The 17,911-nt window shown below is 49.8% G+C and overlaps 1 protein-coding gene across 5 annotated transcripts in view; it reads right to left on the reverse strand.

Annotated features, from left to right (window-relative positions):
• Window positions 1-382: 382 nt before the first annotated feature.
• The window catches only part of LOC102396444 (feline leukemia virus subgroup C receptor-related protein 2), a 58,411-nt gene continuing 40,882 nt past the window's right edge, over window positions 383-17,911 (reverse strand). The window contains exons 3-9 of one of the 5 annotated variants that reach the window (XM_044924727.2): window positions 16,846-16,913; window positions 15,508-15,611; window positions 9,121-9,231; window positions 8,214-8,319; window positions 7,954-8,065; window positions 7,217-7,272; window positions 384-749 (exon numbers count right to left, since the gene is read on the reverse strand). In XM_044924727.2, coding sequence (XP_044780662.2) covers window positions 669-749; window positions 7,217-7,272; window positions 7,954-8,065; window positions 8,214-8,319; window positions 9,121-9,231; window positions 15,508-15,611; window positions 16,846-16,913 — 638 coding nt within the window. In that variant the 3' untranslated portion in view covers window positions 384-668. Of the gene's footprint in view, window positions 750-1,413; window positions 3,256-7,216; window positions 7,273-7,953; window positions 8,066-8,213; window positions 8,320-9,120; window positions 9,232-15,507; window positions 15,612-16,845; window positions 16,914-17,911 lie in introns of those variants that run through there. The other 4 variants (XM_044924724.2, XM_044924725.2, XM_025296481.3 and 1 more) reach the window with 4 other exon arrangements.

Genomic DNA, 17,911 nt, shown 5'->3' on the forward strand with positions numbered 1-17,911 from the left:
ACAGCAGTCTTTGGGTTATTTTTAGTGCAAATCAAGCAATTTTGAGAGATCACTGGATGGTCCTTTGTAGGTTGATGATGAAGCTCAGTCAGTCAGTTTTGTCCAATTCTTTGTGATGCTATGGATGTTAACCCACCGGGTTCGTCTGTCCGTGGAATTTTTTTCTTTATATATATATTTTATTGACGTATCATTGACTTGCAATGTTTCAGGCACACAGCAAGGTGATTCAATTACATATATACATACACAGATAGTACATATTATTTTCAGATTATTTCCCATTATAGGTTATTACAAGATATTGACTGTAGTCCCCACTGCTATACAGTAAACCTTTGCTGCTTTTTGTGTATCTATTTTTTAAATTCAGCCACCTCCTGGAAATCTTGCAGAGATAAGTTGTGAAGGAAAAGTGCCTGAATTATCTCCCTGCCTCCTGGTCCTCTCTCCTGCTTCCCTACTGGGCCTCCCACCCTTTCCTGCAGCTGCCTCGGCCACGGCAAAGTCCAGAGTCCACGGAAATTGCTCTTGTTCATAGTGTGCAATCCCTTCCTCCCTTCTGCGAAGGTCACTGAGAAGTGGGGGGAGGCAGGGGTGGAGACGGTCTCGGGGGGGTGGTACCCACTCTTCCAGGTCATCCTTCAACAGTGCATCTGGAGCCCTGACTACATGCCTGGCACTGGTCCAAGCACAGAGGAAGGAGCAGTGAACACAGTGACAAGGTCCCCAAAGTGAAGTTTCCAGTCCTGTGGGGAAGACAGTCGGTAGATAAACAACAATCACAACATCGTGTAAGGCAGCAAGACAGAGTGAGGTGGCAGGCAGGGGAGGCCTCTCTGGAGAGGGGATGTTTGAGCTGAAGTGAGGAAACAAGTCATATGGACATCTGCAGCCAGTGCACCCCAGACACAGGGACTGGCAGGTGCAATGGCCCTGCGGTGGGAACAGGCTTGGTACATTCAAGGCACGGCAGGGAGGTCGTGTGGCTGGAGCAGAGAGACTGAACAGAACCGTGGAGGACAGACGGTCAGACAGGAAGGTGGGGGCCACAGTGCATGGGGTCTTGTGGGCTCTGGTGAGGTCTGGGCTGTGGTTGAGGTAAGAAGCTAGGAGAGGGTCTGAAGTGGACTGATGTGGTTGACACGCACTGTGAAAGGATCACTCGGAATGGAAAGTTGCTGCAGCCACTGATCCTGCCTTGAGCTGCAGTCTCCACGTGGACAGACAGTAACGTCTGCAGCCTCATCTTTAAAAACTAACCCACGAGCATGGTAACATCTATGTCTACGGAGGACCACCTTCCACAGTGTGGAGGAGCGCCTCCTCTACCCCGAGCCCCCACCCCTCCAGCCTGTTCCCACTGCCAAAGCCATCTCTGTCCCAACCAGTGACAAGGCAGACCACACGGAGGATATTTTATTGCTTTAATACATCTGGTGTTACAAATAGAAAATACTAATTATGATTTCAAATAAAACGATGGTTTCAGTAAACATTTTGTTTATAAAATTAAGAGACTCAAGAGTAAACACTTTCTGCTTATGAAAAAGTAAGGCACCTTCATTTTCCACCTCCTTTCCACCCCTAACTCAGTCCTTGCACCAGAAGTGTGAACTTCTTCTTTTATGTACAGAGCACTGTATACACACACACACACACCAGCTGCCCTCGGGCAGTGGCCCAAGCACCCAAGCAGTGCTTCCATGCAGGCAGCTCCAGTACGCTGAGCCCGGGGCAGTGGCCACAACAAAGCAGCACAGAGGTTGTGATCACAGAGCTCAAGGCACGTGAGAAACAACCAAAATGTCCTATTTTGAGGAGATTCTCCCCAAGCCCGTGAGTAGAGCCAGACAGCAGGTGAGGCAGGAGAAGGCAGCTTGGGCTGGTTGAAAGGACATGTGTATGTGTGCGCTCACTCATGTCTGACTCTGGGACTCCATAGCCTACAGCCTGCCAGGCTCCTCTGTCCATGGGATTCCCCAGGCAAGAATACTGGAGTGAGATGCCATTTCCTGCTCCAGGAGATCTTCCCGACCCAGCGATCGGACCTGTGTCTCTTGAGTCTCCTGCATTGGCAGGCAGATTCTTTACCACTGGCGATACCTGAGAAGCCCCTGATCGAAAGGGAGTCCTTTTAAATTCAGAATATCTGAGAAAGAATTATTACTATTATAGAAGGGGGTGGCGAGAGGGGCTGGGGCTGCAAACACTGTCCCCACCAGAAGTGGACATGCTTACCTAACCCAGCAGACCCGAGTCCCATTCACGGGCCACCTCTCCTTCTGCCCCTTCCCCTCATCGCTCAGGGACCTTTGGAGTTCTCAGGGGGGAAGGACCCAGCTGAGTTTGCAGTGAGGGTCACAGGCAGGAGAACACGAGCCCCTGAGTGGAGTCTGGAGGAAGGCACGGAGGTGGCAGTGACGCACACAAGGCCCTGGGCCGGGATGTCTTCTGCAGAAGAGAGCCTTTCTGTTCCCGAATCAGGCTACCAGACTCCCCAGATTCTTAGCACCATCACATCCTGAGGTCAACTGTCTGAAATCGGCTTAGTCTTCTAGGTCACAGCAATGTTTTTATCAAGTTTATTGATGTTTGGTTTGATCAGCTCTGAGGAGAGAGGGTTTGCAGACATTCGCAACATGAGCCAGAAGAACCTGGTCCCAGAGTCCTGAGGGTTTGTCCTGAGGGTGTTTGCTCTCCCACAGAATCTCAGTGGTCAGTCTGGGGGCCCAAGAATGACCCTCATCCAGAGCAGCCGCTGCTCCTTAAAACTGGGCTCCTAAGGGTCTTCAGACACTAGAAAACGTTAATCTCCTGAATAAGCTTTCTTTCGGGATAATGTGCAGGCTTTGTCCCAAGAGATGGACTGGAGCAGGAAGGTGAGGCAGCAGCCAGGACTGACTCCAGGATTCTCTCTGCCTCCCCAGCTCCCAGAACCTGCAGGGGGAGGGCGGGGCCCCAACCTGTGTGGTGGAAAGGGCATCAGCCCCACGGACACAGGGCAAGCTCTGGAGTGGGTTCCAGGAGGCAGAGGCACTATCCTACAAGACACAGATATTCCTCCCAGTTCCCCCAGAAGCTGCTCGGTGAAGGCCGTGGGGCTGGCAGGCAGAGCTCTGCTGGCTGGAGAGGTGGGGGCGGTCCGAGTCCCCCGAGTCGCTCCTCTGCCCTCTCTCAGAAATGCTCCTCCTGCACAGTGGTGGGGGCTCTGCTGCTCTTGCTGTCCTCCTCCTCCTCCCCCTCCTGGGGTTTCTACAAGACAGACAAGGGGACAGCCCTTGAGGGAAGAGGCAGGGACTCCTCCCTGCTGGAGCATCTTCCTGCCCATACGTCTAGAATCCGGGGGGAAGACCAGAGTCCCAGGCACTCAGCATCCCTGACTGAACAAGGACAAGGACAGGGGCTCCGGTCACGCACAGTGCTCCCCAGACACACACACCATCACGACAGGGGTAAAGGAGGAGCAAAAAGGTCAGCCTTCAGGGACACCACAGCCTCCAGGGACCATCTCACTGTGAGTGCCACTGAGCTCTGGTCACCCTCCTCCCCTTCTGACAGCCTCACCCCACCTGGATGGAGCCCCACGTGGCTGTGGATGGGCCAGGTCTGTCCTCTCCTCGGGGGTGCTGACTATCCCCATCAGGGGCAGCCCCCAGGTGAGGAGCACGGTTACCACGTGTGTGGAACAGACGCACAGTGAACTGTTATAAAGACAGGATGCAGTATGGCTCAAAGGATGTATATAGTAATATAGCGCCCCCAGAGAAGAAGAGACTTCGGCTGTTTGTCATCAGATTTCTTAGGGACAATTTCACGGAATTAGAAGGTATTCAGGGTGACGCTTGTTAGCTGGGTGGGATTTAAATATGCCCTGAAGATTATGCTCTGAGGCCTCTAAGTACTAACTGCCAACTTGGGCGTTTGTCTGCTGTTTTAGGAACACTTTGCTTCTTCCCTCAGGGGCTCATCTTGCTCCCAACGAGGCCTCGAGCACAGGCCAAGCCCCACACAGCTCTGACCATCGAGGCTGGCGGAGCACATGCAGGCCACGTCAGCTGGACAAACGGCACTTCACCTGCCACAACCCGCAGGGCAGCCCGTGGCAGAGGCAAAGCGGGAGATCCAGCGTCCGGTTCTCCATCTTGCTAACTTGTCGGCACCAGCTTGGCCTCATCCCTGAAAAGCCCTCACTCAGGAGCCAGCAGCAGACTTCAACCACTCACACCACCTCCTGTCTCTGACACACTCAGGCACACACACCCGCCTCCTTCAGCGCCATCACCTTGAAGTCACAGATAAATAGGGCTTAGTGTCTCTGGGGCCGAGAACTACCAACTGGAAGACAAATGGAAACCCAAACACAGATTGTCATCATCAGCGTCAGTCCTGACTCACTGGAAGTTCTGGCTCTTTCTGCCAATGACCCACCTCACTGATCAGAAAGCGTAGCTCTGGCCCGATGCGCTCCCTGCCCTGTCGTCCCCTGGCGCTGAGACTGAAGTCCTGAGACGGTCTGCAGGTCCCACTCACACCTGCCACCTCGGTGGGGAAATGATGGCTCCTTCAGGACGCCCTCTGACAGCGCTGACTCCCCTGGGACCAGCCCCGCGTGACTCTGACCCCCGGCCCACCAGGCCCCCCAGGTGTATCCAGGACAGCACCGTGAGCCTGCACCCACTGGCCTCCTGGTCCGACTCACGCTGCTTCCCACAGTCCACATGCACAGAACTGAGCCCTCACCGCCTGCTGGATAACAAACCTGGCCCACGGGGACAAGGATCTACCTGCGAGACAGGGAAATGTGGGCCGACCTAAGTAGGAAACAGGAGGAAACGGACAAGTGTACATGGAGACGTGGGGTTGCGGGCAGCGGTGTAGAAAGGTTGTCAGACTCTCCTAAGGAAGCGGTGTAGAAAGGTTGTCAGACTCTCCTAAGGAAACAAGCAGAGTAGAAAATCCAGCGTGCACAAGCACATTTCTGCATCCACAGAAGACACTGGGAAATGACTAAAGTGTCACTAGGGTACCTCTGGGCACTAGGCCTACAGGCGGCCTTTACTTTCCTCTGTTTGCTTTTGCCCAGGGAAACACTGATTACAGAGTAAACACAGCAGAGTCTCATATAGCTTGACACAATGCATCACATCTCAAATTGAAAGCTTTTCACGAGTAATCCATCCTGTTATCATAGGCACCTTTTCGTAGGCTCACAGTATAGTCACCCAAGTGTCCCAGATCACGTGTCCTCGTCTATGGCACAGGGACAAGCCCATCTCTGCGGGGCTGATGCCACGCTTCTCACAGGCTCCTGAGAAGACCGCTCCTGTCTCAGGCGTTCCCCGTGTCCCCACTGAACGTCCTGTCCCAGGCGCCTCGCCTCCCCCTTCACCTGCTCCCTGCTGCCACCTGCCAACTCCAGGGTGTGAGATCAGAGGACAAACGTCTCTCAGCGCACATCCTTAAAGCTTAAACGTACCTCTCTCAGATACCATTTTTGCCTTCGATAATTGGCAAAGATTTTCAAAATGATAAATACTCAGGGTTGGCCTCATACACCGCTAGAGCAATGTACATTAGTAGTATTGATAGTACCTCCTTCCTACAGGACAGTCTGGTAACACATATCAAAGTCTCAACTACAGGCACAACCACTGATCCATTTCTCAAGAAAATACAGTGCTTAAGAACATGCCCAAAGAGTCAGCTGCAGAACAGTAAACACAATATCATTTCTAACAATAATCAGAAAGACTCTAAGTGTTCCTGGACAGGAAAGTTGTCAATCAAATCATGTCTATCCATGTGCAGTTATTAGAACACTGTGATGTCAAGTAAATTGTAAAAGACTAATGACCTGACGAAGTGCTTGCAGAAAGTGCGAAAGCACATGGAACAAGAAAGCTTGCAGAACCACAAAAGCGCAAGATTCTACTTTTGTTTAAAAAATACATACATATAACTACACATATATATGTGTACACAGATGTGTGAGGAAATGAAAAATACAGGACCTCATCTCTAGGTGATGCTATTACACGATGTCTTTCAAATTTTGTACACTTTAAAACAAACGATTAAAAAATTTGTACACTTTGCTATATTTTAAATTTTTTCTACAAAGTATGTGTATTACCTCTGTAACAGGTTTTGGGTGTTTTGTTTTTTTTAAGCAATATCCCACTGACTCCTGAGAGATGAAATTCCTTTCATCCTGATTCAGATTTGATACCTAACACATTGGTTAAAGGATTCCCTGGTAGCTCCACCTGCAATGCAGGAGACCCCAGTTCGATTCCTGGGTTGGGAAGAGCCCCTGGAGAAGGGATAGGCTACCCACTCTAGTATTCTTGGGCTTCCCTGGTGGCTCAGATGGTAAGGAATCCTCCCACAATGCGGGAGACCTGGGTTCGATCCCTTCGTTGGGAAGATCCCCTGGAGGAGGGCATGGTGACCCACTCCAGTATCCTTGCCTGGAGAATCCCCATGGACAGAGGAGCCTGGCAGGCTACAGTCCATAGGGTTGCCAAGAGTCGGACACTTTGAAGTGACTTAGTCACAAAGTGCTTGGTCACAAAGTCGGACACTTTGTGACTAAGCACAGCACAGCACGATGCTTAAAAGAGTGCCCATCTTTCCCAATTAGAAAAGATGGGAAATACTCTTCTGTTCTCAATCTAATTCCTGGTCCTCTCCCCTTCCACCATGATCCACTCCTGCTTCGTGACTTGTACTTTTAGAGCCCTGCTGGCAACCCATTGGCTCTGGCCCCTCCCTGGCACCTCCTGAGGCCCTGCCACATGCCAGGAGAGCCACTGCCTCGGGGCCACCACCGCTATGACAGGGTGAGGAGCCAGCCCCCCACATTTCCTCTCTGTTCATGAACCCCAGGCTGAGAGGAGAGGAGCCGGGGCCTCGGGACTTGTCTCAGGACCCCGGGGTGGGTGCTGCTCGGCAGACTGTGACGCAGGGACCAGCTCTGGGGGCCAGAGCAGGGAGGCCAGGAGCAGGGAAGGAAGTGGCAGAAAAACCTGGAGAGGGCAGCAGAAAAGCGGGGCTGAGCCCCACGGAGGAAACCCTTTATCTCCACATGTGTGACGCTGAGCGGCTCTCACAGCCACCAGTCCCTTGGGCACTACCCCCCGCTTCCCCCCAATGCCACAGCCTCAGCAAAGTCTGAGCCCACATCTCAGCCCAGCAGCTCCCACATACTCACAGTCTCAGGAATTTCTTTGTTTGCATCCTGCCTCCGGAGATCTGCCTTGATGAATGCTGAGGTTCAAGGACACAGAAGAAGAGCAACCGAAAGACATCAAGCAGAGCAATGGTCAAGTTCAACCACAAGAGGGAGCCCGTACTCTCCTAAGGGTCATGGGTATCCCACCTCCTTCAGACCTTCCAGGGATCTGGAGGTTCCACCAGCCAGCTTGACAGAGCCTGGGAACCACTGCTGTGCCGGACAGGAAGAAGCCAGTGACGACACTGGCCTCCATGCATAGACCCCTGATATTTGCAGGGAGTTTGCACACAGTGCTCCAAGCCTCACAGCCATCTCCATTCTACAGATTAGGAAAGTGGGGCTCCCAGAGGCTGGTCCCCTTGCCCAAGGCCAAGGGCTATGGAGGTCAGTGTCACAGTGCAGGGTTCCAACAAGGGTCTTTTGGAAAGGTCATTCCAAAAAACTGAAGCTCATTAGTTTCATTCCAAAAAAACTGAAGCTCATTCCAAAAAACTGAAGCTTATTCCAAAAAACTGAAGCTTCCAAAACTGAAGCTCATTCCAACAAAATATGCTACTGCCTGCCAAAGATACTTCCTCATGAGGCCTCTCGTCTGCCCTGCTGCACGTGAGCCCCTTAGCTGTATGATCAGTGAAGACATTGGGTGCCAAACTGCCAACAGCATAAACTCAGGCACAGTCAGAGCATCACTTTGTCCTGAGGCCCTGACTCACCAGTGAGCACCGCTCCAAGGGTCAGGAAGACACACAGGAAGATGTTCCCAGGCATGGTTCCATAGTTGTCGATAATCTGGCCCTGAGAGATGGTGAAGATGATCCCGAATACCTGCAAAGACACGGAGAAAACGGGAAACAGGGGCCCAGCCACGCAGCCCACGGGGAGCTGAGCGGCCATATGCAGCGCCTGCACCCGCCGAGCCCGGCAGGGAACACAGGCCCACGGCTCCAGTGCCACCACCCAACGAGAGGCCTACCTGGGCAGACACATTGAGGAGGCCAGACGACATGCCTTCTGATTCCGGGTATGTCAGCTCCACGGCAAACTCAAACCCCAGTGGGAGGTAGCCAGTCATAAAGAATCTGAAGGCCAGATCACAGAAACGAGGTGATGGAGAAATTCCAGAGCAAGGAAAAAAGGGTGCCCAGCTCCTGCCCTACAACTCCTTTTTCTGTTTCTTCCCATCAAGACATGACAGGCCCTTGAAAATCAGGCCACCCCCTAGGTGGTCATTACCCACACGCATGTTCACACACCCTCACGTGTATCGTCCATAGGAAAATAAGCAAGAGGTGAAGCTGAGCAGAGATCCCTGTGGAAGGGGCGCCATTTCCTATACTTTGTCATACAACAGGTCTAGAAAATTCCAGCTCTGATCTCTTACAACTGCACCACACTTCCTGGTGCTTTCACATCTGTTAATCCTCTTCTTCTTTCCAACAACTCCACAAGGGAGGCCACTCATCTGCAATTACGGATGAAGACACTGAGCCTCAGAGTGAGTAGGGAGGTGCCTACGATCTAATAAACAGTCGGCAACAGTGAGCTCAGGACCCACCCTTTCTGATCCTGTGTACTTTCTGTGATCCAGGCCTGTGTACTTTCTGTGACCCCATGTTGTCCCAGGCAGAGCTCATAAAGACGCTAAACATTTCCTAGCCTCCCAGAGATTTATGAAGGACATAGTCCATTCCAACAGCATGGATAGCCTGGATGCCCGAGGCAGCCTTTTGAAGTCTTATGAGTGAACATGACCTCTGGCCATTTCCAGGTTTGCAGAAGTCATGAGAGGCAGCAGATCTCTATCGCCATCTTAGGATGTCAGTAGGTCTCGGAACCATGGTTGGTGCTTTCCAGTTAAGTAGGTTCGAAATACAACTTACCCCATTGCGCCAGCTGTGATGAATACTACCCACAAGTGTCCCAGGTTCAAGGTATATGTGTAAACCACCATGCCCACCAGAGTCATGATATAGACCACCAAAGTTGTCTCCCTACAAGCAGAGGCAATGAAGTTGAGTCATAAACTGCAGACTTTAACAGGATATTTTCCCTTCCTTCCTTGCTCTTTTCCTCCACCCCACTTCTTATCTATTGGGCAACTGCTGAGTGCTGAGCAAGCCCACGTCTGTGTGCTATTTACTCTCATAGAATTTTCTGTCCATGAGGTTGATGGACACTGGACCAGTGATCACACTGTGCTCAGAGCTACAAAGGGTCAGACCAGGGCAGTGTGAAGCCATCTTGTAGCACATGTGTTCTCCTGCAGAAACCTCTCAGCGAGTAAACACTGCACCTGGACTGGCCACATCCTATCCACAGGCAGGGACACAGCCCTTTCCTTTTCTCCTTCCACCAGAAAAAAAAAAACAAAATACAGGGGCACACACCAGCTGTGCTCACGTGTGAGTGGTCACAGGACCAAGAAGCCCATTCTGCTTGTCTGCATCGCCCCCCGCCCCCCGGACAGTGCCGGGCAGGGACCTGACTGTGAGAGTCTCTGTCGTCTCCACGTCCTTCCTCTTGCCACCTGCACACGTGCAGCACAGCTTTTCCTGCTGAATCTGAACTCCTCCACTCCTGACAGTGCAGCTGAGAGAACAGTCTCCAGCCCTGAACTAGCCCCTGACTCCAAAGCCCAAGGGAGAAAGCTGCGCCCCGTCCCGGGAGCGTGTCCCTCTGCTGGTCCCTCAGAAGGCCCATCAGTGCTGGCTTCCGTTTCGGGCTCACCCTGCCTGTGCCCCTCTCCCCCAGGTTGCCCCTCAGGACCGCTGTGGCCCTGAGTCCTGCACTGGGACCGGCCCCCTCTCCCCGTCCTCCTGACTGAGGTCAGGGACGCACAAGGCACCTCCTTGTGCACTCTGGCCACGAGCATCAGGACTCAGACCACGAAAGCTCAGAGCCTGCCCTCAACTCTGCTGAAGCCAGAAACACGGTGGGGCCGGCAGGTGTATACTGTGCTTATGTCAAACTAATACTGCACTTGGTGGATGCCAGAGATTCTCATAAGCACTTTACATATATTTAGTATTTCATTTAACCCTTACAAAAGCCCTGCAGGAAATGTATGACTGATTTAAGAACTGAAATCATATCAAGCATCTTTTCTTATCACAAAACTGAGGTTAGAAATTAACTATGAGAATGGCTGATTCATGTTGATGTTTGAAAGAAAACAACAAAATTCTGTAAAGCAATTATCCTTCAATTAAAAAATAAGCAAATTTTTTTTAATGTAAAAAGGAACTTTAAAATATTTTTTAAAAATCAACAATGAGAAAAAAACTACAAAAAAACACAAAAACATGGAGGCTAAACAATTATCTACCAAGCAACCACTAGGTCACTGAAGAAATCAAAGTAGAAATTAAAAAAAAAAAAAGAACATCTGGAAACAAATTAACAAAAAACACAACACAAACTATGCAGGGTACAGGAAAAGCAGTTCCAAGAGGCAAGTTTTTAGTGACACAAGCAAGTCTCAGGACACAAGAAAAATCTTTAAACAGTGTAATCCAAGGCAGTCGGCATAGTCAAAGCAATTGCTGTCAGAACACTAATGGCAACTTGGCAGAATTAGAACAAATAATTCTAAAATTTGTATGGAAATACAAAAGACCCCATATGGCCAAAGCAGTCTTGAGAAAGTATAAAACTAAAGGTATCAGTTCTTCCAGATTTCACACTGTCCTCCAAAGCTACTGTAATCCAACCACAATGATACTGGCACAAACAGACACATAGATCCATGGATCTGAATAGGCACTCAGAAATGAACCCACGTGTATGTGAACAATGAGCCCATGATGAAAGAGGCAAGAACATACAGTGGGGGAAAGACAGACTCTTCAATAGATGCTGTTAGGAAAACTGGACAGCTATATACAAAAGAATCAAACTCAACTGCTCTCTCACGCTATGCAGAAAAACAAACTCAAAATGGATTAAAGACAAATTTAAGATTGAAACCACAAAAATTCTAGAATAAATTTATAGGCAGTACACTGACATCAGTCTTAGTAATTTCGGGGGGGGGGGGGGGCGGGGGGGGGCGGGAGGGGCAGGAAGTGTCTCCTCGGGCAAGGAAGCCAAAAGCAAAATCAAACAAACAGGACTACATCAAACTGGAGAGCTTTAGCACAGGAAAGGAGACTACCAACAAAGGCAAAAGGCCATCTACTGCATGGAGAAGGTGTATCTGTAAGGAGTCAATATCCAAGCTATGCTATGCTATGCTATGCTATGCTAAGTCACTTCAGTCATGTCCGACTCTGTGCGACCCCAGAGACGGCAGCCCCCCAAGCTCCCCCGTCCCTGGGATTCTCCAGGCAAGAACAATGGAGTGGGTTGCCATTTCCTTCTCCAATGCATGAAAGGGAAAAGAGAAAGTGAAGTCGCTCAGTTGTGTCCGACTCCGAGTGACCCCATGGACTGCAGCCCACCAGGCGCCTCCATCCATGGGATTTTCCAGGCAAGAGTACTGGAGTGGGGTGCTATTGCCTTCTCCGGATCCAAGCTATACAGAGATTTAATGCAACTCAACATCAAAAGGAAAAAAAAACGCAAGGGAAAAGTGGGCATAGGATCCATGCAGACATTCTTCCACAGAAGACACACAGACGGCCGAGAAGCACGCGGAAAGGGGCCCTGTGAACTGCCGGTGGGCGCTGCAAATTGGTGCGGCCACTATAGAAAACAGTACGGAGATTCCTAAAAAAAGGTTCAAAATAGAACACCCAGGGGGCTTCCCTGCTGGCCCAGTGGTAAAGAATCTATGTGCGAATGCAGGAGACATGGGTTTGATCCCTGGTCTGGGAAGATCCCACGTGGGGCAGAGAAAGAAGGCCTGTGCACCCCATCAATGGAACTCTAGAACAGCAACTACTGAAGCCCAGGCACTCTAGAGACTGTGCTCCACCACAGGAGAAACCACTGCAGTGAGAAGCCCACACACCACTAGAGAACAGACTGCAAAACAACAAAGATCCAGCTCAGCCAAAATAAATGAAACCATACACATATATAGGACAAACCAGAACACTCGGATGACCCAGCGATTCCACTCCTGAGCATTCATCCCAAGAAAACCAAAACACTAATTCAAAACTATATATGTACCCCTATGTTCATTGTAACATTACATACAAAAGCCAAGATACAGAGGCAATCTAAGTGCCCATCGATAGATAAACGGATTAAAAAGATGTGGTATGCACACATACGTATTTCAGCCATAAAAAGGAACGAACTCTTGCCATTTGCAGTGACATGTATGGACCCAAAAGCTCTTGTGCTAAGTGAAATAAGTTAGAGAAATACAAACACTATATGATTTCATTGCTATGCAGAGTCTAAAACACAAAACAAATGAACAGTCGTTAAGTCAGAAACACACTCATAGAGACAGAGAACACACAGATGGCTGCCAGAGGGAGAAGGCAGGGGAGAGGAAAGGAACAGGTGAGAGAGACTAAGAGGTACAAACTTACAGCCGGAAAACAGATGAATCAAAGGGCTGAAATGCACAGGGCGGGGAATACAGTCCATGAGTAGTAATATCCTGGTATGGGAACAGACCACAGCCAGACTTAACTTAGGGCTCATTCTGAAATTCCTAGAAACATTGAATCATTAAGTTGTGTTAAGGAACCTACTAGTGTAGTAGGTCAATAATGTCAAAAACCAAACAAGCACGCAAACTCACAGAAAAAGAGATCCGATTCGTGGGTACCAAAGGTGACGATGGGGTAGGGGAAGGGAAAATAGGAAGAAGGCAATCAAAAGGTTAAAAACTTCCAGGTGTAAAATAAGTAAGGACTGAGTATGTAATGTGGGCTTCCCTGGTAGCTCAGATAGTAAAGAATCTGCCAGCAATGTAGACTGGGTTCCAGCCTACATTGCTACCCTACATTCTACCCAGGTAGACCAGGGTTCCATCTCTGGATCAAGAAGATCCCCTGGAGAAGGGAATGGCTACCCACTGCAGTATTCTTGCCTGGGGAATTCCATGGACAGACCTGCTGCTGCTGCTGCTAAGTCGCTTCAGTCGTGTCCGACTCTGTGCGACCCCACAGACGGCAGCCCGTCAGGCTCCTCTGTCCCTGGGATTCTCCAGGCAAGAACACTGGAGTGGGTTGCCATTTCCTTCTCCGATGCATGAAAGTGAAAAGTGAAAGTGAAGTCGCTCAGTCATGCCCGACTCTTAGCGACCCCATGGACTGCAGCCTACCAGGCTCCTCCGTCCATGGGATTTTCCAGGCAAGAGTACTGGAGTGGGGTGCCATTGCCTTCTCCGATGGACAGACCATCTGGTCGCAAAAGAGTCGGACACAGCTGAGCGACCAGCACACACACACAAGTATGTAATGTACAACATGATAAATATAATCAACATGGTATATGTTATGTATACAAGTTGTTAAGAAAATAAGTCCTAAAGGTCCTCATCCTGAAATTTTTTCTATTTCTTTAATTTTGTATCCATACACGATGATGGATGTTCACTAAACTATCTGCGATGTCGATTTCATGATGTATGTAAATTAAATCATATGCTGTATATAGATACAGTTTAAGTCCATTATATCTCAATAAAACGGGTAGGAAAAAAGAAGCATATGACTATCTCCAATACGACAAATGTGGAAACTGAGCTCAGACCAGCCAAGTTACTTGTCCAAAGTCACCCAGTAGGTAAATGCAGGATTAGAAACCCACGCTCTCTCCACTCCCACACATAGGAATACTAACGCAAGATGGGGCTACATCTTCGGAAATGAGCAACAGCCTCTGAAGGACACCTCTCCCTCCTGGGTCTTCAAAGCAGCTGCTGAGGTCAGAGGGCCTTCATCTCTTCTCACCCTGCTCCCCGCATCCAGGCCCTCCCGCTGCAGAACCCAGCCCCATGGACACCCATCTCCCTTGCTGACCACACAAGCTCGCCTTTTGCCATATTTCTTTACACAAAGCTTCTTCTTAAACCACTGGTCTCCCTGCAAAGCTACCTGTAGCCTCAGCCAGACATAAATGGACCTGACCATCCAGTTTCCGTCTCCAAACCAAAGGGGACACACCTGGGAGCCTCAGGGAGAAGGAACAGGCACCAAAATGCCCAGATGACAGAGCTCCCCCACCCTTTCTCTGCCCAAGTAGTGGAGTGGAAAGAAGAATGTCCATGCTGATTGCAGGATGCGGACATCAAATGCCACTAGGAACCGTGTCAGCTAGACTCTGCAGTGTCCTCCCAGCCTTTCACTGTCTTTTCACTGTCTTTTCTGGTTCATCTGAACCATCTGGTTGCCCATATCCTGGCCCCGCCAACATTTCAACCCCTCCTTTCTGTTGCCACAGAGCAAGCCCGGAAAAGACATGCTGCTATTCCCTGGTTCAAGGGTGGCCAGTCCTCACTGCCTGAAGCAAGCAATTGGCATATGGCAGAAAGGAGGCAGTAGCCCAGCTCCACCAGCAGTAATTAAGTCTGGCCGGGCTCCTCCTTGTGTCCAGCCAGGCAGCCACATCCCCAGGGAGGGCCTCAACTGGCCTTTGATGAGGGCAGCCAGAGGGAGCCCTGGTCTGACCAGAGCCTGACAGAAGCGGGTTTGTGTGCAGAGAACAGGTCTGCTGCTGTCTGTCGCCTCCAGACACTGGGAACTTTGGAGGCCTTGACAAAGCAACCCAGAATACTGCCCTGCCCAGCGCAGGACAGCCCAGGCAGCTGCCCCACTGAGCAGCATTAACTGAGCACCCAGTGGATGCAGAGCACGGGACAGACACAAGTTGAGCCTCTGTTTCCAGAGCACTTTCTCCAAGGCTGGCTACTGAATCAAGGCGTCTGGGTTGATTTCTAAATGCAGACTCCCCTACTGAGTTGACATCCATGAGGAGTGGGGCCCAGGGATCTGTATTTGTAGTAAGCATCCTGGATTATCCTGCAATCCACTAAAACCTTAGTGGCTCTTAGAAATGCACTGGGCGTTCAGGACTAAACCACATCACAGTATTTACCAATGAAGTGGAAGCAACTGCAAGGTAATACACTGAAAATTGTTGGAAGCACAGAGCACCCTGGTTAACCCCAGGAGGTCCACGAGCAAGCCATGGGAATTTGGCCATGGAACCACCTTCTCATCCCCGAGAAGATACATCTGAACTGCCTCTTTGACCACTCAGACCCCAGCTGCTGCAATCACATCCTTGCAGCCATGTTCCTAATGAACATGTCATTTCAAAACATGGGTCTCCAATTCAGTCCAAGCGGAAGAGTCACTTACTTGTAGGTTTTGGTCCTATCCAGCCAGATGCCTGAGATCACAGCCCCAAGCATTCCTGCAAGGACGATGGTCAGGCCGATTCTTCCAGCATTCACTTCTTCCCCCTGGGGAAACCATAGCCCCAAGGATCACTCAAGGATGGAACAAGACATCTGATGGGGTGCACTCACCAGGAGGCAAAGGGGTAAGGCAAGTAACTGGGGTGCCACCGCAGCCAATTCTCAGAAAGTAGCAGAACAAGACAAGCTGTAAAAAGCTGCCAGTAATTCTAGGGGAGGAAATCCTAGAATAATTGCTCCTCTTAATATAATATAATATAACCCTGGGTGTGGGTGCATGATACTGGATGCTGGGGGAAAACAAATTCTATCCTTAGAAACCAGTTTTAGGTAGATTTTTAAAAAATATAATCCTAATAGGAACCCTTTATCATTATTCTCATTTCACAGATAGAAAAACTGAAATATGTATATCCAAACATTTCATACTTAGGGTTTTTTTTTTTTTTTTTCCCCACTCATCACTGTTTGAGGTAGGAAGACATTACATATGTTTGTGTGTTTATTAAGAGCCAGATAGCATGTTGAGGGTTTTATATCATCATCTCATTTAATTCTCCTGACTGCCCACCAGGAGGTTAAGAATCAATACTCTCCATTTTACAGATGAAGACATCAAGGCACACTGAAATTAGCCTACTAGCCGAAGGTCATGAGGCCTTTATTGAGTGCAGAGGCAGGATTTGAACTCAGACCTGTCAACCTCCCACACTGGAACACTCACTCACCCATGGTAGCCCACGGTTCCCAAGCTGAGACCCTTGACCTTCCGAAAGAGGGTTGGGCCTGACATCCCAACTCCAGGATACTCAATGTCCAGTTCCCAGTATTTAACCCTCCCTAGTTCTGGAGACATGCAACCTGCTTTCCATTGAGCAACTAAGACTTTAAATCCTGCTCACATTTCACAACGTAATTGACTTCATAGGTGATTCTATGTGTATATACGTTTCCCTACTAAGTTGCCAGGCACCGTGCTGTGTACTTTACACGTATAAATCTTATGATTTACTCATTCTAAATTGGTCTTTTAAAAATATAAAATTAAATTAAAGTTTCAATAAATAACTAGACTTCTTTTGCAGAAAAGAGAATAAGAGCTCAGTGATTTTAATGAGCTCTCACACCGCTGAGAACCACCGGACCTGGGGCTGAGACCCAGGGCCGCCTCCCTCCAAATCCTGGAGCACACATCATACCACACCGCCTCCCCAGCGCCTGCCCAGACACTAGAAATCTCCTTCTCTCCGGGACTGGTCAGCTTACGGGATGCCCTTACCGGGTAGTGGAAGATCACCATGCGAGTCAGCAGAGTGGACAAGGCATAAAAAGCACCAGCATTCAGACCTGAAGGAAGGAGGGGAACACAGCATTAGGGTCCCTGTCCTGGTGGGGCCATCGCTGGCTCTCCCTCCAGTGGTGAGAGAGGAAGGAGATTCTCATCCTTGCTGTCACTGAAGGTGGTGACCTCAGAGAAGAAGAAATGCTCCGGAACAACCCAAGGTAACCATCGTAACCTCTTTTTAGCCTCATGCCATTGCCCTCTCATCCCTTTATCCTGTTGTAAAAACACAGGCTCCAGGAAGTACACATTACTCCTAGGTCAGATCCATCTACATCCCTCTTAAGCGCTGGCCTGGCCTAAGGGCTCAGTGAAACTACTGGACACCTTTCCACCTCCTCCTGATGACCTATGCCCCCTCCAGAATGCTCCAGACCTCTGACGCCTGACATTACTCCCATTCTCACCTGTTTTCACATCTCTCCAACTTTTCTTCTCAGATGCAACACCACACAAGTCTTATATTTGAAACCAGAAAGGACCCTGAAGAACATTTAGATGACTCTCCTAATTCGTCAATTTATCCAACCAATAAATGGAATACTTAGAACATTCTGTAAGAATCAATTTCCTCAAGGGACGAAGTCATTTTGTTCAAACCTTACAGTGACTTCGTAGCTAATGTGAGACTAAATATGAATCCAAAGGAGACGGACCCCCTGCCCTCCTTTCCTACTAACAGTGACGGTGACGACGGTGGTGGCGTCGTGGTGACGACAGTGGAGGTGGGCGTGTGGTGAGGGTGAGGACGCGGTGGCGATGGGGACATGGCAGGGCTGGCGATGGCGGTCAGGCCACACGGCCGCCCCTGCACACTTGGCCTTGGGTCCACTGAGAAGGACGTAAGACGGGGCCCGGTGCCCAGGCAGGGCAGCCTCAGGAATCGGTGGTGATGGCTGATGGTGGTGGTGGCGGCGGTGAGGGCAGCAGCGCGCTCTTATGTGCTAATAGGCGCTTTTCTAAACAACTTACCGTCCTCATGACAATCCCGGAAAGCAGCTGA

This window comes from Bubalus bubalis, chromosome 11 (genome assembly GCF_019923935.1).
Source record: "Bubalus bubalis isolate 160015118507 breed Murrah chromosome 11, NDDB_SH_1, whole genome shotgun sequence".
NCBI classification, from domain to species: Eukaryota; Metazoa; Chordata; class Mammalia; order Artiodactyla; family Bovidae; genus Bubalus; species Bubalus bubalis.